The sequence below is a fragment of the Xenopus laevis genome, chromosome 4S, assembly GCF_017654675.1.
Source record: "Xenopus laevis strain J_2021 chromosome 4S, Xenopus_laevis_v10.1, whole genome shotgun sequence".
NCBI classification, from domain to species: Eukaryota; Metazoa; Chordata; class Amphibia; order Anura; family Pipidae; genus Xenopus; species Xenopus laevis.
Genome location: NC_054378.1, coordinates 5,143,303 through 5,169,734, shown reverse-complemented (window position 1 = coordinate 5,169,734; position 26,432 = coordinate 5,143,303). Strand labels below are relative to the sequence as shown.

The following is a 26,432-nucleotide window of genomic DNA, read 5'->3' as shown; positions in this document are numbered from 1 at the left end:
TCTGCTGAAAAACTCTGGGAATTATACTGGGTGGAATGCTTTTTCAGGCATTGAATTATTGAATTATTATTAATGAATATTAGTCTACTAAAAAAAATAGTTAAACATTAAACCCAACAGGATTGATTTGCCTCTTCTAAGAATTAATTACTGTTTGGGTCAAGTATAAGGTACTGTCGTCTTATTGTAAGGAAAGGGGAAATAATTAAAAAGAAATGTAATCATTTGATTAAACTAGAGTCTATGGGGCAAATTCACTAAGCGCCAAAGCGGATTTCCGGATAAGGAATCCCATACATGTACATGTGTATATTGAAGACCATAACCCAGCTATACTTTAAAAAAAAAAAAAATTAGGTTAATAAACCTTTGATACTTGGATTCATGGGATAAATAATGAAATTTTTGTTTAAAAACTATACACTAAACCAAATATACATATTCAGTTTGCGACACCATTCAACAAACTATTGGAGAGTTTAAAGGGATCCTGTCATCGGAAAACAAGTTTTTTTTTAAAACGCATCAGTTAATAGTGCTACTCCAGCAGAATTCTGCACTGAAATCCATTTCTCAATAGAGCAAACAGATTTTTTTATATTCAATTTTGAAATCTGACATGGGGCTAGACATTTTGTCAATTTCCCAGCTGCCCGCAGTCATGTGACTTGTGCCTGCACTTTAGGAGAGAAATGCTTTCTGGCAGGCTGCTGTTTTTCCTTCTCAATGTAACTGAATGTGTCTCAGTGGGACATGGGTTTTTACTATTGAGTGTTGTTCTTAGATCTACCAGGCAGCTGTTATCTTGTGTTAGGGAGCTGTTATCTGGTTACCTTCCCATTTTTCTGTTGTTTGGCTGCTGGGGGGAAAAGGGAGGGGGGTGATATCACTCCAACTTGCAGTACAGCAGTAAAGAGTGATTGAAGTTTATCAGAGCACAAGTCACATGACCAGGGGCAGCTGGGAAATTGACAATATGTCTAGCCCCATGTCAGATTTCAAAATTGAATTAAAAAAAAAACAGTTTGCTCTTTTGAGAAATGGATTTCAGCGCAAAATTCTGCTGGAGCAGCACTATTAACTGATTCATTTTGAAAAAAATGTTTTTTCCCATGACAGTATCCCTTTAAGAGTTGGGATAACCCCGCAGAACATGCCCTGGCCACAGCAGCAGCCTGTCTAAAAGATAGTCTAATTATACCCTGACCATAGAGCAACAACAACTTTGCCTTATCTGAGCAAGGTTTGAAATACGAACTATACAAGGCAAGGTAAAAAATTGTAATTTTGACATTAATAATGTAGTAAAAAAAAAAGAAAAACGTTGTTTTTAAAAATGCAAAGCCACATGAGAGCTGGGAATCTGCTTAATGTAAATGCACTGTATCCCATGCGTTAAAAATGACCTTAAAATGCACATTAAATGTTTTATCAAAGCTTGGTAATCTAAAGTGTCTCTAAATTCCACATTTTAAATCCATGGATGAAGGCTCCCATATTTTATTAATGCTGCATCGTCTTTAATTCCTATCATCCTTGGCTGTAAAACACAGAAACAGTTCCTATTTAGTAAATAAAAATAGACAGCTTACATATACGCCGGTTATTCACCCATCTGCATCAAGGCAAATAGAAAAAAATCTCCCTTAATGTTTAAATATTGGTTCAAGATATTATTTTTAATGTTAAATGTAGCTTAAATATAAAGCCTATCTGACGCATTTTAATATTTTAGAGAAATTGACATAAATGGGATTTTAGATTTACTAAATTACTCTCAAATCAATTGATCTACTGAAAAAATTATTTGATATTGACAAAACCAGGTTTCACAAATGTGATTTGATTGCGTTGATGTCTTGTTATGGCTACACAACTGTGATTGGTCCTTGTATATGTTTTCTTATTGGCCACAGCTCCTATACAAGGAATGTACAGGGTGGGGGGTGTCCACCAGCGTATGCGTAAGACAAGAAACGGGTTAAACCTTTTGTCTCTCATATCCTAAAGAAATAATTTAGTATTTGTAACTATTTTTGATCTGCAAGGTTTTTTCTCTGCTTATTTATTACTACACTTTCCTGAAAATTTTGTTTGCGTGAAAAAAACTTAAAAAAATTTGAAAAATACAAATTTCCACTCGAAAACTCAGATTTTTGCCCGAAAACCAAAAAAACTTTCCACCCAAAAACTCAGATTTTTTTCGGATTATTGCATGAAACCAAAGTACAGACCACAAAAAATCTTTGGGATTTCTCCAATTGACTTATATGCCACCTCGGCAGGTCTGAGATGCCGGATTTTCAGATTCTGACTTTTTATCCATCCTGGGGGTGTAAAATAATTCCAAAAATTTGTGATTTTGTTTTCCACTAAAAATTTGGATTTTATACAAAAAAAACACAATTTTTTTTAAATTGTTGGCATTCGGAGTTTAGTAAATAATCCCCTTAGACTGGGGTGATTTGTGAGATTTTGCTCTGATTTAGATCTGGATTTATTGCTGGCAATTGTCTAGCAATTCCCATTCCTTGGTGTTTTTGAAGTGTGTTTTAGATTATTGTCCTATTAGAATATTCAATAATGCATTCAAAAATCCTTTGGTTATTTCCAGATTTCATGATACCATGCAAAGACTCAAGGCACCCAGTTTTAAGGGCAACAATGCATCCTCAACACATCAATGACCCTTCATGTTTGACTATAGAAATGGCGTCCCTCATTTTTTTCCTTTAAACCAATAGATGTGCTTCACAAAAAAGCTCTAATTTTTTCTTACTGTATCTGCCTAGAGGACATTCTTGCAGGAGGATTTTCACATGTTCAGCATGTTTTATGAACTCTACTCTGGCTTTCTTATGTTTTTCTGTCCATCATTGTGGTTCTCCTTCCATTAGGCCCCCTTTCATTGAATTAAACACCTGCAGCTGTGTTGTAGTTGCCCAGAACTTTATTAGAAACACATATTTTTTTCCTTACTTGAAATGAATTGTTACTATTATGTACTGCTTCCCAAATGGGAAATCTAAAGGACAGCTAGACAGCACAGTTCCAGTTTGTGCCAAAAAGGGCTTTTCTTGCTCTTCAAGAAGTAGAATGGTGGTACAGTATATCCTTGCACCTAATCAACAATGCTGAAAACAAATCTGTAGTCATCTCAATCTACTATAGGCCCATAATCCTTCCCAGGTTAAGGTCCACCCCCTAGTTCTGTCCATGTTCTATGGATAGATACCTTCAAATAAAATGCATCTCACATAGGCACAAAAATGCAAATGTACACTGATAATAAAATCATCAAATGTGGATGACATACAGGGGCCGATTCACTAACTTCGAGTGAAGGATTCGAAGGTAAAAAACTTCGAATTTCGAAGTTTTTTTTGGGCTACTTCCACCATCGAATGGGCTACTTCGACTACAACTACGAATTCGAATTGAAGGATTCGAAGTAAAAATCGTTCGACTATTCGACCATTCGATAGTCGAAGTACTGTCTCTTTTAAAAAAACTTCAACCCCCTAGTTCGCCATCTAAAAGCTACCGAAGTCAATGTTAGCCTATGGGGAAGGTCCACATAGGCTTGGCTAACTTTTTTTGATCGAAGAATATTCCTTCGATCATTGGATTAAAATCCTTCGATTCGAAGGATTTTATTGTTCGATCGAAGGAATTATCCTTCGATCGTTCGATAGAACTATCTGCGCTAAATCCTTCGACTTCGATATTCGAAGTCGAAGGATTTTAATTCCTAGTCGAATATCGAGGGTTAATTAACACTCGATATTCAACCCTTAGTGAATCGGCCCCTAAGTGCATACCTGCCCCAAACTTCCTTTTGCACTGCCAAATACGTTGTGTTTGGTTTAGTCGACATTTCCCTAAAGGAAGGCCCAGTCTGAAGGTGACATTTTGGATCAATTATCTCTTACAGTATATAAACTTGGAGCATAGTTTAAAGATCAATAAGGGTAAAATTTGGAGGTTCAAATGTATTTGTTATCTCGATATTTTTGAAATTGTGACTGCTTGATTATTACAATAATGTTTTTCTGTACAATTTACTGCTCAATCGTTAATTCCTTTAAGTGCTTCTATGCTTTTATTTCTTGTTTTAGTTATTCGTCTCTTTAGCTATTTATATAACCCTTAAATTGCTCAAACACATTTCCCATTCAGACACTCACACATTTTATGTTGTGGTTTGGATGCTTTAGCTCCGAACCTGCTGCTGGTTTAATATCATACATAGTGATTGGCGAATTTGCGCTGTTTCGCTTCGCCAAAAAAAACGCAAATTTCTCGAAACAGCGAAAAATTCGCGAAACGGCGTCGGCGTCTAGTTTTTGGCATTGGCAAATTTTCGCGGGTGTTTCGCAAATTTATTCGCTGGAGGCGAATCACGCAAATTTGCTGCAAATTCGCGCCTGCCGAATAAATTCGCCCATCACTAATCATACACAGTTTTTAAATACAGGGTCACTCATCGCTCTCCAAAGGTGGTTCAGGTGTTACACCCCGAACCTGTAGCAAGGGGAGAAATTGTCCGACAAAAAATCCACTTTTAGGCACACACTCCCGAACTTCCTGGAGGCGATGAAGATCTCCAAAAAGCTTTATTTTACATTAGTGCAGCCACACATAGTCATAGATACTACATAGATACTTTGGAATTCTTCATTGTCACCAAGAAATTCGTGATTGCGTGCCTAAAAGTGGATATATTGGTTATGACCTAAGGGAGCACTGATTAAAGGTTAGGCCTTCAGAAATGTCTGAAATTAAAAGATCCAGTTCGATTCCTGCAGTGGATCGGGTACCTGTGGGTTACCCGCAATAAAAGCAGGTACCCTGTGGAACGAGGGAAGGATTTTCAGGTGCGGGCATAGATGTGGTTCACGGGTCTGCGGATTGCGGGTCTCATCTAAATTTCTTATCTTATAATATATTGTCTATATTTCAGTCCTTTTAAATTTTACAATTTCCCTGCCCACTTTTGATGTTATCACTTCCAAGTTGAAGCAGCATCACTTCCTGTTTAATGGTGGTCAGTAGGTTGCGGGTCAGGTTGCTGATTAGTGATGGGTGAATTTGGGGCGTTTCGCCCACGAAAAATTTACGAAACGGCGAAAAATTTGCGAAACGGCAACAAATTTGCGAAACGGTGAAAAATTAACGAAACAGCGCCGGCATCTCATTTTTGAGAAAATAAACAAATTTTCGTGAATTTATTTGCTGGCGGTGAATCGCTGTAATTCTCAGCAAATTCGCGCCTGGCAAATAAATTTGCCCATCACTATTGCTGATAAGGCAGTTGCAGGTCCGGGTCGGGTAGCGGATCAAAGTACATGAAATTATGCAGCTTGCATATAAGTACTTTGAAATTCCTCCTAAAAATATAACATAAACTCTTTAATAGGTTAAAACAGTTAAAGTTTAGGCAATGCAGTATGCATCTCATTTAGATGTATTTAATGGCACCTACTGTGGCAAAACAGTAGGTTTTGATTTCTGCATGTTTACATGTATAATACTGAAAAGGATCAATATTAATGATGTCCTATAAATATTTTAAAACACTGGAAGGAGCCTACCCACTATCCTCTTAATAATATGAAAGTTATAGTCAATAAACTAATACATTTCCATAGGTTCATTTTGACCCTTTTAAGAATTGTTCCATCTTTTGGAGACTGATGGCTAAAAACATTTATGGCATTTGTGTAGACCTAGATAACTCAGGTATCTGATTATAACTATCTTGAGAACTAGCTTTTGAGAAAAACAGTATTATTACGCTTTAAGCGTTGAAAACTGTTGAAACAGGAAACGGAAACCCTTTGTTTTGTGTATGTACTAGTGATGGGCGAATTTGCGCCGTTTCGCTTCGCCGAAAAATTTTTTTTCAGAAAATTGTTTTTTGATGCCAGCGAATTTTTGCCGCGAATTTTCGCGGGCGTTTCGCAAATTTATACGCTGGCAGCGAATCGCGCAAATTCGCCGCGAATTTGCGCCTGGCGAATAAATTCGCCCATCACTAGTATGTACTTATTTATCCAGTACGTATGGATATAGATAGAATGAAAAACAGAATATGTTATAGAGAGATCTGTCAGTTGCTGAGTTTCTATTTATTGATTCCTTTTCTGAAGGTTACAAAGGACAGGTCATTGTAAGGCGGGTAGGTTAGCAGGGCAGACGTTATGAGTCTATTGGGAGAAAACAACTTCCCTTAGGAACAATTGTAATAAAGTGTATCATAAACAATAGTTTGAATAACAATAGCTTGAATAACCTCTTCCTATTACTGACTTCACTGAGAAAAGGAAAAGAGATGCAACATCTCTTAGGGCAGAGACAGTCAGATTCGGGAGATTAGTCATCCGGGCGTCAAATCTCCTCTTCTTCGGGATGACTAATCTCCCCGAACTGCCTTCACCTGCCTTCCCGCCGGCTAGAATGTAAATCGCCAGTGGGATGGCACTCACGAGGAAACTTCGGGCGACTTCAATAAACAAAGCGCTCTAAAGGTGGCCATAGACACACAGATCCTATCGTACGGATCGAGGATCGTGTGTGGCGAGTGCCGACATCTTTCGTCCGGCGGAGATCGGTTGTTTGGTCGATCGGTCAGGTTTGATTTTGACCCGACCGAGCCCACGGCACATCGTAATCGGATCGTTCGGCCATATGGCCGAACAATCAGATTATCCCCGATATAGCCATGCTCGTTATTGTCATATCGGGGAAAGATCCGCTCGTTTGGCGATGTTGCCAAACGAGCGGATCTTTGCATCTAAGTGCCATCCCGCCGGCAGTTTACATTTTAGTCGGTGGGAAGGCAGTTCGGGCAGATTAGTTGTTCAGGCACATTGGGATTACCATGTACCTACTGATTGTTAATTACCTGCGATATTCTTTATTTTGCATTATTAATGTTTGTAATTCAGCCTCACTCAATGTAAAACAACATTTATACATTTAATAAAAAGTCACACAAAAAAAAGAGGATTTGATGTATTCCTAAGGTGGTCCCAAAATAATCGGAACATAAGGTGCGACTATCATTGGTGCCCTGAATTAGCCTATCACTGGCATGTGCTTGTTAAGATCTAAATATGGCAGTCGGAATTGATTTAGTGGTTACTGTACTTGCAATAATGGCTGCCTCTGTTTATGTGTTAACTACTCATGACCTTCAGTGGGTCATATAAATATATTGCAAGCAAAGCAGTAAAAAGACAAGATCTCACTGCATCGAAAAATGATTTATAGAGCACTGCTAGGGACATGTCTGTTACATATACTGTATATATATATATATACACTTGATAAAATGTGTGATTATCTTGCAATGAAAATATCTGACTATGTAAGTCATCTGCAATACTTTATATATTATGTTAAAGAGGGTGAGTTCACCTTTAAGTTAACATTAAGGGGCAGATTTATCGAGGGTCGAATTTCAAAGTTAAAAATACTTCGAAATTCGACCATCGAATTGAAATACTTTGACTTCGAATATCGAAGTCGACGTTTTTTTCATCGAATTTTGGTATCCTGCGGTCAAAGTAAAATCGAACGGTTCGAAGGATTTCAGCGATCGATCGATCGATTTTACTTTGACTTCCAAAAACTTAGAAAAATGCTCTAGAAGGTCCCCATAGGCTAACATAGCACTTCAGCAGGTTTAATTTGGCGAAGTATTGAAGTCGAAGTTTTTTTTAAAGAGACAGTACTTCGATTATTGAATGGTCGAATATTCAACCAATTTTACTTCAAATCGAATTCGAAGTCGTACTATCCGATGTTCGAAGTATCCAAAAAATTACTTCGAATTTCTAATTTTTTTACTTTGAAAATTCCCTCAAATTCACTTCGACCCTTGATAAATCTGCCCCTAAGGGACCAGTAACATCAATTTTTTTAAAAAAAATATTCGTTAGTATACATCGAAAAAAAAAAAGTCAAATTAAACTTTAAACTCACAAAGTCTTTATGAAGAAATAACTTTCCAAAACACCGCTTGCGCTCCTTTTTAGAAAGTGATTGGGCCATCCATCGTGCGGTGCTCAATTTCTCCTCCCTGCCTTCCTTATAGGAGATAGCCAGGGAGGAGTAATCGAGTGCTGCGCAATGGATCATCGCCGCATTGCCTTTTCTGAAGAGGAGCAGAAGCAGAGTATTAGTAAGTTATTTCTTAATAAAGACTTTGCAATTTTAAAGTTTAATTTGTCTTGGAGTTTTTTTTTTCTATGTATACTAACACATTTCTTAAAAAAATTTATGTTACTGGTACTTTAAGGGGTTATTTACTATGCAAAAATCACAAAAAATTTGTCTGACTTTTAAAAAATCACAAATTTTTCGGAATTTTTTAAACCCCGAGGATGGAAAAGTTGGAATCAGAAAATCCAACATCTCAGACCTGTCAAGGTTGCATATAAGTCAATGGGAGAAGTCCGAAAGATTGTTTTGATGTGCGCTGGGTTTTCATGCAATACCCCTAAGTTTTCTGAGTTTTTGGGCAAAAATGCATAAGAAATCTGAGTTTTCGGGTAAAAAATTTTAAAAAAATCATGCAAATCAATTTTTTCCTGCAAAGCAAATTTTCGGGAAAATGTAATAATAAATAAGTTTAAAAAACCAGAGCGGAGTTTGTAGCAGAAAATGTTGAGATAAAATCGGGCTTTGATAAATAACCCCCTAAATGTCCAATTTTAATACAAAAAAATCAAAAATTTTTTGTGATTTTTTCCGGCAAACCACATTTTCGGTAAACTGTAATAATAAATAAGCGTAAAAAACCTGAGCAGATTTGACCGGAGTTTGTAGCAGAAAATGTTGAGATAAAATCAGACTTTGATAAATAACCCCCAAAAAGTCCAATCTTCTACAAAAAAATCACAAATTTTGAGGGATTTTTACCGGCAAACGACATTTTTAGGAAACTGTAATGATAAATAAGCGTAAAAAACCTGAACAGATTTGATCGGAATTTGTAGCAGAAAATGTTGAGATAAAATCAGGCTTTGATAAATAACCCCCTAAAAGTCAGATTTTATACTAAAAAATCACAAATTTTTGGGGATTTTTTTCCGGCAAACAACATTTTCGGGAAACTTTAATAATAAATAAGCGTAAGAAAAATGACGAGATTTGACCGGAGTTTGTAGCAGAAAATGTTGAGATAAAATCAGGCTTTGATAAATAACCCCTAAAAGTCCGATCTTATACAAAAAAAAATCACAAATTTTTGGGGATTTTTTCTGGCAAACCACATTTTCGGGAAACTGTAATAATAAATAAGCTTAAAAAACTGAGCAGATTTGACTGGAGTTTGTAGCAGAAAATGTTGCGATAAAATCAGACTTTGATAAATAATCTATTACAAAAAAATTGCATTCGGCGTTTAGTAAAAAACCCCCTTAAACTTAGGAAAGTTGAAAGTGAATTGGATGGGGGATATCTCTCGTTTGTCTCTGCTGGTTTAAAGCCTCAGTCTATTCTGCAGCATGCGGAGAAAGGGGATAAAAACACAATAAAAACAGCATTGCCGAGAATGATCCTTCAAGCAGCCACTAAGGGGAGTCTGACGCTGGACCTCCCTCTATGGTTTCTATGACAACATATGGGAGTAGAGTCTTTGAGGCTAAGTGCTTTGCTAGAGCAGGAGTCGTATTCCCGAGCTCTCTGGATTCTATAAGTAACGGCAGCCCAGGATCTTCACATTTCGCTCCCTCATTCTCATTTTCCTAAATTTGGTTTCATTCATTTGTATTGGGGCACCGCCGAGAGCATCAGTGGGAGAAGATGGTTCACCACTCGGGGTCGATTCAGTGCTTTATGCAGCATAAAGGTCAGTAGGATTGTGTGCTTTGTGCAGGGGGTCCCCGTGCAGCAGTGTGTGTCCCGGGAGGGGGGCTTGTGTCCTGAGCTTCCACCTGCACTTACCCAATTATACAGTCAAACTTCACTGCAACGGATGCCGCAATAGAATCTCGCTCTCAACTCGTGCAACTTGCTTCCGCGTCCCGACTCCTGCGGATCCACAGTTCAGGCGATGTTAACCCCTGAGTTGCAAGGCAGTAATATTCTTGCTTCTTTTTTTTTCCTTGATAAAGGAACAAACTGGGGGATCTACGAGTTAAACAAATATTATAATGGTGCTGGCATCATTAACCCTTTCCCTGCTGGCACTCTTTTTTTTTTCCGAATGCTGCGCCACGTGTTTCCTGGGGTAACCTGGAAATGTAAATTCTAGTACAGGGAGTCCTCGAGTTACATACAACTCATACAGTACTGACAAACAGAGGCTGTTACAGTAACATACTGTGGTTGGCTTGGCCTTTATTAGCATTTAGCTTTAAAAGGGGAACTAGCACGAAAATGAAAATGTAATATAAGCTTCATCATACTGAAATAAGAAACTTTGTAAATACAATCAATTAAATATTCTGCATTGTTTCTGAAATAATCAAGTTTATTTTCACTATTCCTCTCTCAGTATCTGTTTCTCTTCATTAAGTCTTCATGCAGCAGTTGGGTGTCAGATATTCACTGACAGTTAGATCCAATATATCTTATAGGGGGGCTCCTTTTGCCTAGAAGATGTATTAGATCTCACTCAAATAACTGATTCCAGTACAAACAAAAATCTAACAAAATAACTGCCTTTTGCACAAATTCTGCATGTAGAGAGACATGATGTCTGGTGAGTTTAATATAGTGAGCTCTAATACATCTTCTAGGCAAAAGGAGCCCCCCTATAAGATATATTGGATCTAACTGTCAGTGAATATCTGACACCCAACTGCCGCATGAAGAGAGAATGAAGAGAAACAGATGCTGAGAGAGGAATAGTGAAGATAAACTTGATTATTTCAGAATTAATTGTATTTAGAAAGTTTCTTATTTCAGTATGATGAAGCTAATATTAAATTTTCATTTTCGCTATAGTTCCCCTTTAATAAATCATCTGCCTTTGCTGTGTGTTATCTACTGCAGAGCACAGAAAGGTGAAAATAAAGACTATGTTATGACAAATGAATGTGTAAGTTGCATTTAGTAAGTAAATGTACCTGTTCCAACTTACATACAAATTCAATTTAAGAACAAAACCTACAGATCTCATACATAACCTGGGGACTGCCTGTCTTTCTTTCCTACGGTGGGGAAAGAGTTAAGCCCATACAGTTGCTTTAATTCTCCCCCCCCTCATGTTACTAAAGGTATCTTTTGTATTGATCCATGAGCTTGCTCTCTTTTCACACATTGTGCAAGGAATTTAACTTTCATTTAACTCCTTCCCTGCCAGGGTACTTTGATCTTGCCATGCAGAGTAGTAATGGGCGAATAAATTCACCAGATGCAAATTTGCAGCAAATTTCCGCATTTCAGCGCGAGCAAATAAATGTACAAAACTGTCGCGAAAATTCGTCGGCGTCAAACAATTTTAGACATGCGATGGAAAAGTCGCTTGCGCCAAAACTTTGGGCGTCAACACGATTCGGACGTGAATATTGACCCGAGCATCACAATTGCCGCGAATTGATGCAGGTGTCAAAATTTCGCAGAAAATTTGTGAATATTTGGGCGAAACAAAACGGGAGAAATTCGCCCATCACTAATGCTGAGTTTTACCAGTAAACCAGCAGTACAACATGGTTTAAAAAGTAACTTGGAAATTTAATTAATGTAATGTAATGTAAAAAGTGATGGGTGAATTTATTCGCCAGGCGGGATTCACCGCCGGCAAATAAATTCGCGAAAAGGGCGCGAAAATTTGCCGCGTCAAAAAAAAATGCCGTGGTAAAAAAATAGACGCCGGTGTCAGAAACTAGACGTTTTGCGAATTTTTCATGGTTTCGCGAATTTTGCGGGAAATTCGTGAATTTTTGGGCAAAGCAAAACCGCGCAAATTCACCCATCACTAAATGTAAATTCTACAGCACCATCAGTCAGGTCCCTGACAACCAACAACATAGAATTTATATTCAATGGCAAACAAGCAGTTAAACCATTACTATAACTTTGAATATCCTCAAACTCCTCCCCTGTATTGATCCCCAACATATTTGCTGGAAGGTTGTTCTGTGAATTTATTTAGTCTGTTTTATAAGTTACAGTACCAGTTAGGTTCTACTTGCTGCAACTGTGCCCTCTAGTTTTAATACTGAAGAGATGTTACCTTGTTAAATTCCATACACTGCCTTAAAGGGACACTTAAAGGGATCCTGTCATCGGAAAACATGTTTTTTTCAAAACGCATCAGTTAATAGTGCTGCTCCAGCAGAATTCTGCACTGAAATCCATTTCTCAAAAGAGCAAACAGGTTTTTTTATATTCAATTTTGAAATCTGACATGGGGCTAGACATATTGTCAATTTCCCAGCTGCCCCAGTCATGTGACTTGTGCCTGCACTTTAGGATGTAATTACTTTCTGGCAGGCTGTTTTTCTCCTACTTAATGTAACTGAATCAGTTTCAGTTGGACTTGGCTTTTACTATTGAGTGTTGTTCTTAGATCTACCAGGCAGCTGTTATCTTGTGTTAGGGAGCTGTTATCTGGTTACCTTCCCATTGTTCTTTTGTTTGGCTGCTGGGGGGAAAAAGGAAGGGGGGTGATATCACTCCAACTTGCAGTACAGCAGTAAAGAGTGACTGAAGTTTATCTGAGCACAAGTCACATGACTGGGGGCAGCTGGGAAATTGACAATATGTCTAGCCCAATGTCAGATTTCAAAATTGAATATAAAAAAATCTGTTTGCTCTTTTGAGAAATGGATTTCTGTGCAGAATTCTGCTGGAGCAGCACTATTAACTGATTCATTTTGAAAAAATATTTTTTCCCATGACAGTATCCCTTTAACCTTACTGTACTGCACTCAGGGCTGCCATCAGAAATGAAGTGACCCCGTACAGCAAACTGTTCTGATTCCCTCCCACCCCAGATCCTGCCCCCTATCCCCAACCCCAAAAAACATTTGTGGTCAGGGCTAAACACGGAAATTCGCCCCGAATTTGCACCTGGAGAATTTATTCGCCCATCACTAATGGCGAAGCCATCCGATGCGAAAATTCGCCATTTAGTGAATTTCCCCCCATATCTCTATTGTTTTAAGTTATTTGTACCAGCCCAGGGCATGTCATGTTCTATAACAAGCACCTGTGCCAGTCATTTGTGCTGGTGCAGCAATAATTCAGCACAATGATGTGACTCTAGCACTATGGGAAGCTGAATACTTGATTAGATGCAGATTACCCTTGCTTTCATGCAAATGATCTTTTACTGTCTAATTATGAAATCCGAGGGGAAAAGCGGTCAGAGCTGTGAATTTACATAAATGCATAAAATCTCCAATGGCGGTAAAAAAAAACTACTTTTTATAGTTATCCCAGACAAATGCGGTTCCAGTATCAAATCCCTTGCCTTCTCTTGAAATATGTATATGTGTATAATGTTACTATAATATCTGTTCTATTAATTAAGCTTCTGTCCCTTAATTAGTCATGTTCAGTCTAATGCAGGGGGAATACAGACAGCAGAAGCCCAAGAGCCTACAATATTTTTTATTATACAAGTTATAGATTAAGACCGGTAAAGGGTGGCTGTTGGTGACGGGCGAATAAATTCAGCAGAATTTCCGCGTTTCGCTGTCAATGAATTGTCGCTCATCAAAATTATTCAGACGCCCATTGACTTTAATGCATTTGGCCAAAATAGGCGCACATACAATAATTGTCCAATTGACTTTGATGTGTTTCGCAAATATTTTGCAGTTTCATGAATTTTGCGGGAAATTCGAAAATTTCTTTTGGTGAAACAGGACCAATTCGCCCATCACCTACTACTAGTTACTCCTTATTCAGTACTGGACTTAACCCCACCCCAAGCCCCTCCTACCCAGCCACAACCCCCTTCCATCTCACCCCTACACTTACCTTATTCTTGCAGCTGCATCGTAATGCCTAATGACCTTCCAATGAGAATCCCAGTAGATCTGTGTATCAATCTGGCTCCATGTTCTGTTTCTGCAACTTTAAGTGGAAGCTTTCAGCCCAGTTTCCCAGCAATGAACAAGTCTGTCCTTTATCCCCATGTCTGACTCCAGTGTCATATAATGAAGCCAAAATGACACAATAATCTCTATATGTAAGATGACATCAAGATGCTGGAAATCTGCATTCTAAGTGGTAAATTCTCTTGAATCTAAATACCTCCCAACTGTCCCGATTTTTGTGCGGGACAGTCCCAATTGTGACAGCTCAGCCCGCAGTCCCGGATTTCTTACTGAAATTTCCCAAGTTTTTCTTTGATCTCCTGCAATAACTCCAAAAAAAAGAGACAACATTTCTGAAACTTAATTAAATAAGAGGGTTTTTTTTGAGCAGAGAGCCCACAAAACTCCTGCATTTTGATACAACGGTAACTATTAAGATAAACAAGTCTCTTGGGTGAACTGAGTCACAGTTATCCCGAGCTCTCTCCCAAGTCACAACTTAAAGGGCAATTTCACCTACATTGGCAAAACTGTTAGAAAACATAAAACATGGCCCTAACCCCCCAGAATTGTGTTGAAACGTTTTATAACCTGCCACATTTTGGTACGAGCGGCAGATATTTTTGTCCCTATTTCCATTTTTCAAATGTTGCGAGATATGCATCTATAATAACGTTTTTTGTTTTGGTACAAATCTCAATGGTGTATTGTTTTCCATGTGTAATTGAACTGCACAAATACACAACTTATGGTTTTTGAAAAGTAAACATAATTTCAAGCAACTTTGCAATATACATCAATTAAAAAATATGCAGACTTTTCATGATTTTAATGGTTTGTGACAGTTCCCTAAGCCCAGCCCCCTGCTCTCCTGCTGATCTGTCTGACTACTTTGCTGAGCTGTCTGACTACTGTTACTTTGTATCAACAGCCATCTGTCCTCAGCCTGCATTCTCCAAACCCCACAATTCCTTGTGCATGTGATTCCAATAAGGAAAGGAACATCCCAGTGCAATGCATTGTGGGTTATGTAGTTCCTGCATGCTGCTGTAAGATGTGGAGAAGTTGTTACAATTTGTAACATCAGTGTTTAGTCCCTCCTTCCCTGCCAGGATTTCAAATGATGCAGAAAGAGAAGAATTGTTAAACAGCTGGAATTCAGTATAGAAAATGCCATTTATTCAGACTTTTTGAAGAAACAGGTAACTGTGATGGGTATATTAGGGGTTTCTCTGTTATGTGGCCTCTTTATCAAATGTTGGTTTGGAAGCCGGAGTTCCCCTTTAAGCATACAAATTTAAACACAAATACAGATTCAAAAAAAATCTAAAAATAATGTATCCATAAAGTTTGTGCCAATTTCACTGGACATTTATAGAAATATAGAATTTATTTAAATCCATCTTAAAAATAGGACATATTTTCACCTTCACTGTGTCAAGAATCAAGTGTCAGCCCCGAGAGGCAGTTCTTAGTATTCACATCTGTCACAGACCTGGAGAAACAAAGGGATGAAACTGAGACAGAAGCTTCTGCTAATGCCTGTGGGATTTGAGAAAGAAACCTCATCTTTCCTCCTAAATTTCACAGGTTTAGATTGGCTGCTTGTTGGGGCTGTGAGTAGAAATGGGAAGATATAATATAATGTATCTTGGATGGTGAGATCTGAACGAGAACTGGGGGGAAGATATTTACACACATTCATGGGTACAAACTGGACAATGAAAATAATGATAAACCTGGAGCAATTATCATACGGAAGAGTGCAACAATTGTCTGTGCTCCACAAAAACTGAGAAGCCATTCGAATCTTGCAACTTTTTCAAAAATTCCCAGAAAACTTTGAATTTATTGGATTATCGAATTAAAACCAGTTTCAAAGACCCTGGGGCAAATTCACTAAAATTCACTCTTCAACACACTTTGCACCACATTGTCAGGCTCAAATTCACTACCATTATGCTAATTCACTAAAATGCCAAGTTGCGTCTCTTCAGCCGAAAGTTTTGTAGCGTAAATTTGTCAGCGCGAGCATTTGCTAGCGAGCTTTCACTAACATTCGTTTCTACCTAGTGAAACTTTGTTTGTACTCTTACGCTTAGGTACATATAGGTCATATATTTATTAGAGATGTTGGTGCAAATGCTTGAAGTGGCCACTTATTAGTAAAAATGTCCAAGGAAGCAAAATAAAGACAAAAGAGATCCTCTTATGCCTTAGACATGAGCCCACCCTCAAACAAATGTGGCATACCCTTCAAATGGTTAAAAAAAATTAATTTTAATAATTTTTATGACTCTTCGTCATACTTCCCATACCTCCCCAAACATTCTCAATGTCCTCTGGCTCATCCCCATGTGATCTGCTGATTCATTGGTTTCAGTCATTGATGTTTAATCAGGTGCAAATAGTAAAGGCTCTGGAGAAATTAATTCATTTTGTAATTCTTTTTTCACATTATAATTCAAATATCTGCGTTTTATATGTTGACTTTTGTGGTACAACAGAAAGTACTGAGGTGGAGGCTCCTAAAGTGGAGTTTTTATATAGAACTCCTTCTCTTTTAAGCCATTATTCTTGCTTTGTGCATATAGTTTTTGATGGTAGACTCATAGCTGTAGGACCCTTACAAGGGAGATTGACTGTGTTATGGGAGCCACTGAACTTTCCTAGTGTAACCCTAAGCCACAGCAGAGGTTCCCAGGTTTGCCTCAACAGGTAACCCAAGAGCATTACCTTTTGAACAATGTGTAACCGTAAGCGTTTGATAGAACCGAGGGAAGGTTTGCCTGTGTATGGTTACGCTTAACCTCCTTCTGTATATTAGACCATACTGAGTGATGATCACTTTGCTCTACATGTATCTGGTCATTCGATACCAAGTGAATAGTAATGAGGACATTGAACACCTCTTCTCTTCTTGATGGAGGGTTAGTGATAAAGAGATAATGAATATTGGCTTATAAAGCAGGAATTGCCCATCTTACATTGGGTTAGACTACAGTGAACAAATGAAATCATTTTCTAATTGGACCAGTGTTATTAGTGGAGTACCGCAGGGCTCTGTACTAGGTCCCTTGCTTTTCAACTTGTTTATTAATGACCTGGAGGTGCCATTGAAAGTACTGTTTCTATTTCTGCAGATGAGACTAAATTGTGCAGAACTATAGGTTCCATGCAGGATGCTGCCACTTTGCACAGTGATTTGTCTAAACTGGAAAACTGGGCAGCAAACTGGAAAATGAGGTTCAATGTTGATAAATGCAGGTTATGCACTTTGACAAAAATAATATAAATGCAAGTTATACACTAAATGGCAGTGTGTTGGGAGTTTCCTTAAATGAAAAGGATCTAGGGGTTTTTGTAGATAACAAGTTGTCTAATTCTGGGCAGTGTCATTCTGTGGCTACTAAAGCAAATAAAGTTCTTGTATAAAAAAGGGCATTAACTCAAGGGATGAAACATAATTGTGTCTCTTTATAGGTCCCTGGTGAGGCCTCATCTGGAGTATGGGGGCAGTTTTGGACTCCAGTCCTTAAGAGGGATATAAATGAGCTGGAGAGAGTGCAGAGACTAAGTGCAACTAAACTGGTTAGAGGGAGGGAAGAGTTAAATTATGAGGGGAGACTGTCAAGGTTGGGGTTGTTTTCTCTGGAAAAAAGGCGCTTGTGAGGGGACATGATTAGACTTTACAAGTACATTAGAGGACATTATAGACAAATAGCAGGGGGCCTTTTTACCCATAAAGAGAATCACGTACCAGAGGCCTCCCCTTCAGACTAGAGGAAAAGAAGTTTCATTTAAAGGAACAGAGTAGGGGGTTCATCACAGTGAGGACAGTGAGGTTGGGGAATGCACTGCCGGGTGATGTTGTGATGCTGATTCAGTTAATGACTATAAGAGGGACTTGGATGATTTCTTGGACAGACATAATACAAAGGCTATTGTGATACTAAACTCTATAGTTAGTATAGATATGGGTATATATCATTTATGTGACAGTAGGGAGGGGTGTGTGTATGGGGCTGGGTTTTCATTTGGAGGGGTTGGACTTGATGGACTTTGTCTTTTTTCAACCCAATTTAACTATGTAACTATGTAACTATGTAACTATGTAACTATGTAACTATGTAACTATGTAACTATGTAACTATGTAACTATGTAACTATGTAACTGTGTAACTATGTAACTATACAAGAAGCTGGACTTTACTAACTGTGCTCAGAACATTTATGGCAAATCATGTAGAGCTCTTTGTATGGGGTTGCATGATACAGTGGGGCTGAGTTATAAATAGTGATGGGCACATCTGACCCGTTTCCCAATTTGCCAAAAAAAGCATTGAAGTCTATGGGCGACAACATTTTTTTTTTGACTTGTGACAATTTTTTTTCTCCCATTATATCAGGGATCCCCAACCTTTTGAACCCATGAGCAACATTCAGAAGTAAAAGGAGTTGGGAACATGTTGCTCAGGAGCTACTGGTTGGGGATCACTGCATTATAATCTATGGACGTCATTTTCGTAGTGAAACTTGGGGAAACATTTTGCTCATCACTAGTAATAAACATTGGGCACATTTGCACCTGGGCAGTAACCAATAGCAACCTATTAAATATTTGCTTATATTGTTCCACCTGCAGGTGCCTTAAAAAAAACAGATTGATTGGTTGCTATGGGTTACTGTTCATGCGAAAATGTGCCCTGTCTTTATAGATGAGCCCAGGCCCAGACTGGCAATCTGTGGGTTCTGGCAAATGCCGGAGGGGCTACTGCTTTATGGTTCCATAGGAAGTTACCATATAGTGGGCTGGTAGGGGGCTGTTTGGGCTTCTGTGTACTTGGAATGGCAGGGCCTATTTTGACTCTCAGTCCAGACCTGGATGAGCCCCAGTGTTTTTTCCATAATAGGAAGCAACCCAAGCTCCATAGGGAAGCACCGAATCCAGGATTCTGCCTTTTTCAGCAGGATTCGGATTCTGCCCGGCCGAACTGAATCTGAATCCTAATTTGCATATGCAAATTAGAAGCTACATGTAAGGGTGACTTCTGCTTCATTGTTTCAACTGATAGAACCAGGAGTGCAGAAAGGGATGCTTCAATTCAAGTTCAATTGCAATTGCGGTTAAAAAAGGGATACTGTCATGGGAAAAAAAATTCAAAATGAATCAGTTAATAGTGCTGCTCCAGTAGAATTCTGCACTGAAATCCATTTCTCAAAAGAGCAAACAGATTTTTTTATATTCAATTTTGAAATCTGACATGGGGCTAGACATATTGTCAGTTTCCCAGCTGCCCCAAGTCATGTGACTTGTGCTCTGATAAACTTCAATCACTCTTTACTGCTGTACTGCAAGTTGGAGTGATATCACCCCCTCCCTTTTCCCCCCCAGCAGCCAAACAAAAGAACAATGGGAAGGTAACCAGATAGCAGCTCCCTAACACAAGATAACAGCTGCCTGGTAGATCTAAGAACAACACTCAATAGTAAAAACCCATGTCCCACTGAGACACATTCAGTTACATTGAGAAGGAAAAACAGCAGCCTGCCAGAAAGCATTTCTCTCCTAAAGTGCAGGCACAAGTCACATGACCAGGGGCAGCTGGGAAATTGACAATATGTCTAGCCCCGTGTCAGATTTCAAAATTGAATATAAAAAAATCTGTTTGCTCTTTTGAGAAATGGATTTCAGTGCAGAATTCTGCTGGAGCAGCACTATTAACTGATTCATTTTGAATTTTTTTTGGAAAAAAAAACATGTTTTCCGATGACAGGATCCCTTTAAATTATCATTTTGTTTCATTGGACAAAATGTTATTTATTGGGATTGCAGCCCCTTTTCTAGTTCTGCATGAAAATTTGAGGGTATGCTGGCTCTTTAAATCTACTGAAAGGGAGTGCGGCAGTGCGTATTTCAGCACTATTATGCGGTGTTCCGTATTTTGTGTAGGCATTTTATATATAATAGCTACAGCAGTTAGTAATGGAGAAAGTTCGGCATGTGGTTTAATCCAGAAAATGTTCACATTGCTATAATGTATTTCTCCCCTTCACATTCAATATACAGTAAATCCATCAGCTGCTTTTATATACTTTGCACTTACTTTATCAGCACGGGGCATCCCATTCTAAATATCTCAATATAATGTCCATGCAGTCAGATTTCTATCTTACAGCTTTGGCTGCATTCTCAGTAAATATGAACAAGACGCGCAGTCGAATGAGCATTGCGGGCGTTTAAACGAGAACTGTGTGTGTCTGGTACAATTTAATTAACAATTGAGTAGAGAACGGAAAGGCTAATTCATACCATTCTCTCGGTAGAACTCCAAGTAACTGATCTAATCGCAGGCAATGCTTATCAGCACTCATCAGAATTCCGAGGATAAACATCTGCAGTGCTGAAAATAATAAGTGCACTGTAGGTGCCAAAGCCTTGGCTGCGGGTGCTGACAATTAACAGATGCCTCTTTTATTAACCCTAATATAGTCGTTTATCCATATGAAATTATATTTCAGTTGTGTTTTGGACTGTGCTAATCCATCATTTGCAAGACAGAGCCACAAAGACACAGTGGGACATTCACTAAGATTCGTAGTTGCGCCAGCGTCCGCTTCGCCGCACTTTGCCAGGCGTATTTTCGCCAGCGTTACGCAAATTCACTAAAATCCGAAGTTGCACTCAGGGGAAGCGTAAGGTTGCGCTAGCGTTAATTCGCCAAGCAAAGCGGAGTTACGCAAGCGATGGTTAATTTGCATACGGCGACAAATTGAAGTTACAATGGAGGAATATGTAGCAACACTACACAAACCTGGGAAACCTTCAAAACAGCAAATAAAATTATTATTTTGCCCTACACATGTGCCCACTGTATAGTTAAGTTGCCATGAGTTAGGAAATGTAGGGGGGAAGGAGGGGAGCCCCAAAATTTTTTTTTATCTTTTTCAGCCTATCACCCATAAAAAATGAAAAAACACCAGCGTTTTTTGGGACATAGAAATTTTTTTGAAGCAATCCCTATCTACTCTATTGCGCTTCGCCTGGTCTGAGGTGGAGAAGGAAGTCTGGCGTAAAAGGTAGCGTTCAGAAAAATGCGCGCGTCAGTGAATTTGCGTAGTTACGTCCGTTGCGCAAATTCGCCAGGCGTAAGGGTGCAAAGTAACACTAGTGAATTTACAGCAGTGTCCATTAATGAATCAGCGATTAACGAAAATGCGCTACGCTGGCGCATTCACGCTTGCGTTAGGCACTTCGCCCTTTAGTAAATTTGCCCCACAGAGAGAACAGACAGAAAGACCGTTGACCGTCAGGGAATAAACTTCAGAAAGAGACAAGGGGAAGAAGATCCATTCAAAATAACTAGTAGGAAGATTTAAATAGGGACATTTTCCCACAACTGCAAAATATTAAAAATACAAATTGTGCTTATATTTGAGTGGGGTTTGGGTTTTAAAGTTGGAGGTGGTGGGTCTCTTATGTAGGTGGGAATAGACACCTTTGAGTTAACTTTTAGTGTGATGTAGAGAGTAATGTTGTGATACGATTTGTTTTAATTTTTTATTATTTAAGATTTTTGAGTTATTTAGCTTTTTATTCAGTAGCTCTTTAATTTGCATTATTATTGCATCTGGTTGCTAGTGTCCAAATTCCCCTAGTAACCATGCATTGATTTGAATAAGAGACTGGAATATGAATAGGAGAGGACCTTACTAGAAATACAAATTAGCAATAACAATACATTTGTAGTCTTACAGGCTTTTAGATGGGGTCAGCGACGCCCATTCGAAAGCTGGAAAGACTCAGAGGGAAAAGGCAAATTATTATAACTATAAAAAAATAAATAATGAAAACCAATGTTCGTCAGACTCTTAATTTATTGGCCAAGCTTCGGGTATAGGTGAAAGCAGTAGGGTTGACAGCTGTCTAGTTTTCACATGGACAGCCTGGTTTTTGGGAAATTCCAAATTAGGAAATCCAGACAGGTTTTTATATTGAATGGAGCAGTGATTAGCCAATCAACGATCACCAAGTCATAGCCCCACCCTTGGTGTCAAGTCACCTGACTCACCCCCTCCTCACCTGAGATCACAAGGTCCACCCCATGCCCAGTCTGCCTATCGGTAAAAGGCGACAGCCCTAGAAAGCATTTAGAATAAGAGTAGGGTTCACTCTCAGTGAAGGTACTGGAGATTATTCAAAACACAAAGGGGATTTATTTTATTACACTCCTACTGAAGCAGAAGTGTAACTGCCGGGGGGCAGGGGGAGTGACTACACCCAGGCCCACACCCCCTGGGGCCCACAGGAGACACAACACTGTATCATGGCAGCCAAATCTGTAAGGAATCTGTTTGTCGCTTCCGGAGGGAAGGGGACCCGGTGGGTGGGACCTGGGTGCACATCATGGACCTGGGCCTGCTAAGTAGAAGTTACACCACTGTACTGAAGAATCAATGGGGTCCTTTTGTTCCTTATAAGAGTGTTAAAAGTTCTCATAATTATGTAACCACTCAGCCTCCCTTTACTTCCAACATTCACAGCTGAAATTTGGTTGGTTCCTGATCTAGATATATACAGTGTATATTTATATAGACAATTATCTATGTAGTTTTATCTATTCATTTTTATTAGGGATGCACCGAATCCACTAATTTGGATTTGACTAAATCCTTCGCGAAAGATTCGCCCGATTACCGAACTGAATCCGAATTTGCATATGCAAATTAGGGGTGGGAAGGGGAAAACTTTTTTTACTTCCTTGTTTTGTGACAAAAAGTCTTGCGCTTTTCCTCCCCACCCCTAATTTGCATACGCAAATTAGGATTTGGTTCGGTTGGGCAGAAGGATTCGGCTGAATCTGAATCCTGTTGAAAAAGTCTGAATCCTGGATTAGGTGCATCCCTAATTTTTATAATGTGCCTTTGGAATCTGGTGTAAATTTGCTTTTTTTCACAGAAAGACTTAAAAAATAGTGATAAAATGTGTTGCTGATGTTGTTATTGTTGTTCAGCCCCTTAGTGATATGGTTGGGATTTACCATTGCCGGTAAAAATCAAGTCATTTGACTCCAGCCATAACCATAAACTGGAATTGCAAAAACGAAGTGATCCCAAATAAACTTAAATTCGTCCCACGGCAGAGGCAGAGGTCTGACCTAAGTCAGTAAATTTCAATTAATTCTATGAAGAGAGAAAAGAACCCCAATTGCCTCTCACTCGTTCAGCGGTTCCTCGATTATTAGATTACCTATTAAGTGTTTTTGTGATTGTCAAATGGCAACCACTGACTAATTAAAATATAGTGCTTAATTTTACCAAAAATAAATTATATATATTAATATAATTTATTTTTGGTAAAATTAAGCACTTTATTTTAATTAGTCAGTGGTTGCCATTTGACAATCACAAAAACACTTAATAGGTAATCTAATAATCGAGGAACCGCTGAACGAGTGAGAGGCAATTGGGGTTCTTTTCTCTCTTCATAGAATTCATAAACTGGAATTGGCCAACTTCTTTGCTCCATTGAAATTGTTCTACTCGCAGCTTCTCTGCTACTTAATCACTTACTGTACTTAAGAGCCGGCAGACTTGTTCTTCCAGTAAATAAAGATGCACTTATCATTATAACTGAGAATATCCATAAACTGGACAATCTGAAATTGATACTCTAAGTTGTGAACTGAAGTTGTGTTTTATGATGGAGGTGGCACCAGTCACCCTAAAACTTTTTTTTACCCAACTAAGGTGAAGCATGTTTTGTGAAAGTGAATTTTCCCTTTAAAAGGAGAATAAAGCTTATTTTTAATATGTTGAAGATGGTTTGTAAAAAACGTATATACAATTTACAAGTTACACACAGCTTTGCCTTCTATCCTCTTTTCCTCAGATGAAATTGTGATTTCCTTTCTCAGCAGTCCTCCATTTTTGGAGCCCTTGATTTATAGCACTGGAAGTCCCGCCAACTCTATTAGGAAGGTATTGCTGCTCAATGTGAATGCTGGACAAGGACCCTGTAAACAGATTCTGTTCTTCTATGCGCAGCAGTTTCAATGCATCAGTGGCAAATAAAATCACCTTAAACCCTTGGCTGATCTGAAGGCATGGGCCCCTCTGTTCGAGGGTCAGAACTAATCCTTACTCTCCCACTTTACAATATAATTACTAATCCCAGCTTACTTGGTGCCTGCTTGAGTCCATTTAGTTACTTGGTAAATGACTAAGCAGGTAGTTATGGGAAATAAAGAGTTGGTAAAAATAAAAATTCTCTAGGGGTCATTCACTTATACCCAGGGAAGAGTTTGTGGCTTGCACACATCACTTCTCCCTAGTTTGTAAATCTGCATGAAGCACAAATTAGGGGATGGGTAGGGGGTAGCGCATGGCTACTCCAGCCTGCACCCCCCCTCTGCCTTGACGCATGCTAACATGAGCGTGAATACAACAATTTAATAAGAAAAGTGGAGGGAGTTAGGCTCTATAAATGCTATAGAGCAGTAACCCGAAACAGTGGCTCATGAGCAACATGTTGCTCACCAACCCCTTGGATGTTGCTCCCAGTTGCCTCAAAGCAGGTGCTTTTTTTTGAATTTCTGTCTTGGAAACAAGTTTTGGTTGCATAAAAACCAAAGTTCACTGCCAAACAGAGCTTTCTGTAGGCTGCCAGTCCACATAGGGGCCACCAGGAGGCAACACAGTTTATAATCGGCATCTCCAGGACTTCTCCATGCTTGTGTTGCTCTCCAACTTTTTGTTAACATTTGAATGTGGTCCGAGACCCCTGTTTGCCATCCCGGGGTCTGCTTCCTCTATAATTATGCCACTAGGTGGAAGAGGGTATGACTATGTGTCTCTGCCCCACTCCTCATGTAAACAGTACTGCTGGATGCAGGCATTGATGCATTCATTGCGGTGGCCGCTGGTCAATATGCTCCAATTGAGTGCAATCCAAGAAGCAAAGAAGTGCAGAAAAGTGCCAAATGTCCCCCTGCCTTCCCTGATAACTTATCCATCTATCTTCAAGCAGCTCATGATCTTAATTTTGTTAATTTTACAGCTTGCATTACAATCCTCGTGAACCTGAAGTTCCCTTATGGCTTGCATTGTGTCACCAGGACACAGTGTGAGTAGTGTTTGTGTGAGTAGCGTTTCCTTAATGATGTTTTTTGTTGCTTAATTAACACTGAGCACCATGCCCCATGCTTGTCCATGCTTTTCAAAACTTTGCTCACCACCTCGGAACCCCTATGTCAGGAGTCGAGGCGAGTCCGAAGGTATGAGCCTCCCCCACGCTTCCCACTGAGTTGCGCCCTGAGGGTTGAGACAGGACGTTCCCAGATAAGGAATAGCAGGAGTGCTAGATGAGCCCACAGAAATAACAGTTCGTAATAAGGGCCAGCACTTATCTGCAGGAGACGAAGCGAAGTCTGGAACAGGCCGGGTCATACACAGGAAATGATCAAGAAGCAGGAGCCAGTTGAGGGAAATCCAGAAGAGTAGTCAGAAAGCCAAGGTCGAGATCAGACGAGCAAATACAGGAATCCAGAGATAATCAGAAGAGTAGTCAGGAACAAGCCGTGGTCGAAATCAGAATAAACATCAGTAGTATACGCTTAGTGTCAGTATGACGATCACCTCGCACTGGGCCTAGGTCGGAGTGACCTTTTAACCCCAGGACGCATGTTGGCGTCAGAACGCGCGCCTGCGTCAGAACGCGCGTGCGCACGTAAATGCGCGCCCGCGTCAGAGCGCGCGCCCGCGTCAGAACGCGCGTGCGCACGTAAATGCGCGCCCGCGTCTAAACACACGCGCGCATCAGGACACGCGCTCGACCCCGCAACAAGCGCCGGAGTGGAAGCACAGGCCTGGGGAGATGTCGGCTCAGCTTGAGCCAGATCTTCTGGATCCCGACATTGCCCCCCCTCAATATGCAACCTCCGGGTGCATGTGGAAGCCGGTCTGTCAGGATGAGATCTATGAAACAACTCAATAAGTTGAGGAGCATGTAAATTACTCACGGGTTCCCATGAATTCTCTTCTGGAGGAAAACCTTTCCACTGGATTAAATATTGAAGCCGACCTCGCGGGTACCTAGAATCCAAGACGGCCTCCACTTCGAATTCCTCAACCCCTTCAATAGTTACTGGAGCTGGGGGACTGTGGTCTCTTCCCGAAAAAGTGTTCTTCACCACGGGTTTCAATAAAGCTACATGAAAAACAGGATGAATTCTGTAAGTAGCAGGCAATTTAAGTTTGAAAGTTACCTCGTTCACGCGTTGAACAATGGGGAAGGGACCCAAAAATCGTTGACCCAGCTTCTTAGACGGACACGGAAGTTTGATGTGCCGCGTAGACAACCACACCAGGTCTCCAACTCGAAACTCAGAACCCTTCCTTCTCTTACGATCAGCAAAATCCTTAAAATTG

General features: G+C 39.5%; 1 protein-coding gene across 2 annotated transcripts in view; it reads left to right on the top strand.

Annotated features, from left to right (window-relative positions):
* The first annotated feature begins 9,645 nt into the window (after positions 1 to 9,645).
* Positions 9,646 to 26,432, top strand: part of LOC108714928 (anoctamin-3) — a 120,911-nt gene continuing 104,124 nt past the window's right edge. For both annotated transcript variants that reach the window (XM_041560859.1, XM_041560858.1), the window contains exon 1: positions 9,646 to 9,859. In XM_041560859.1, coding sequence (XP_041416793.1) covers positions 9,814 to 9,859 — 46 coding nt within the window. In that variant the 5' untranslated portion in view covers positions 9,646 to 9,813. The remainder of the gene's footprint in view (positions 9,860 to 26,432) is intronic.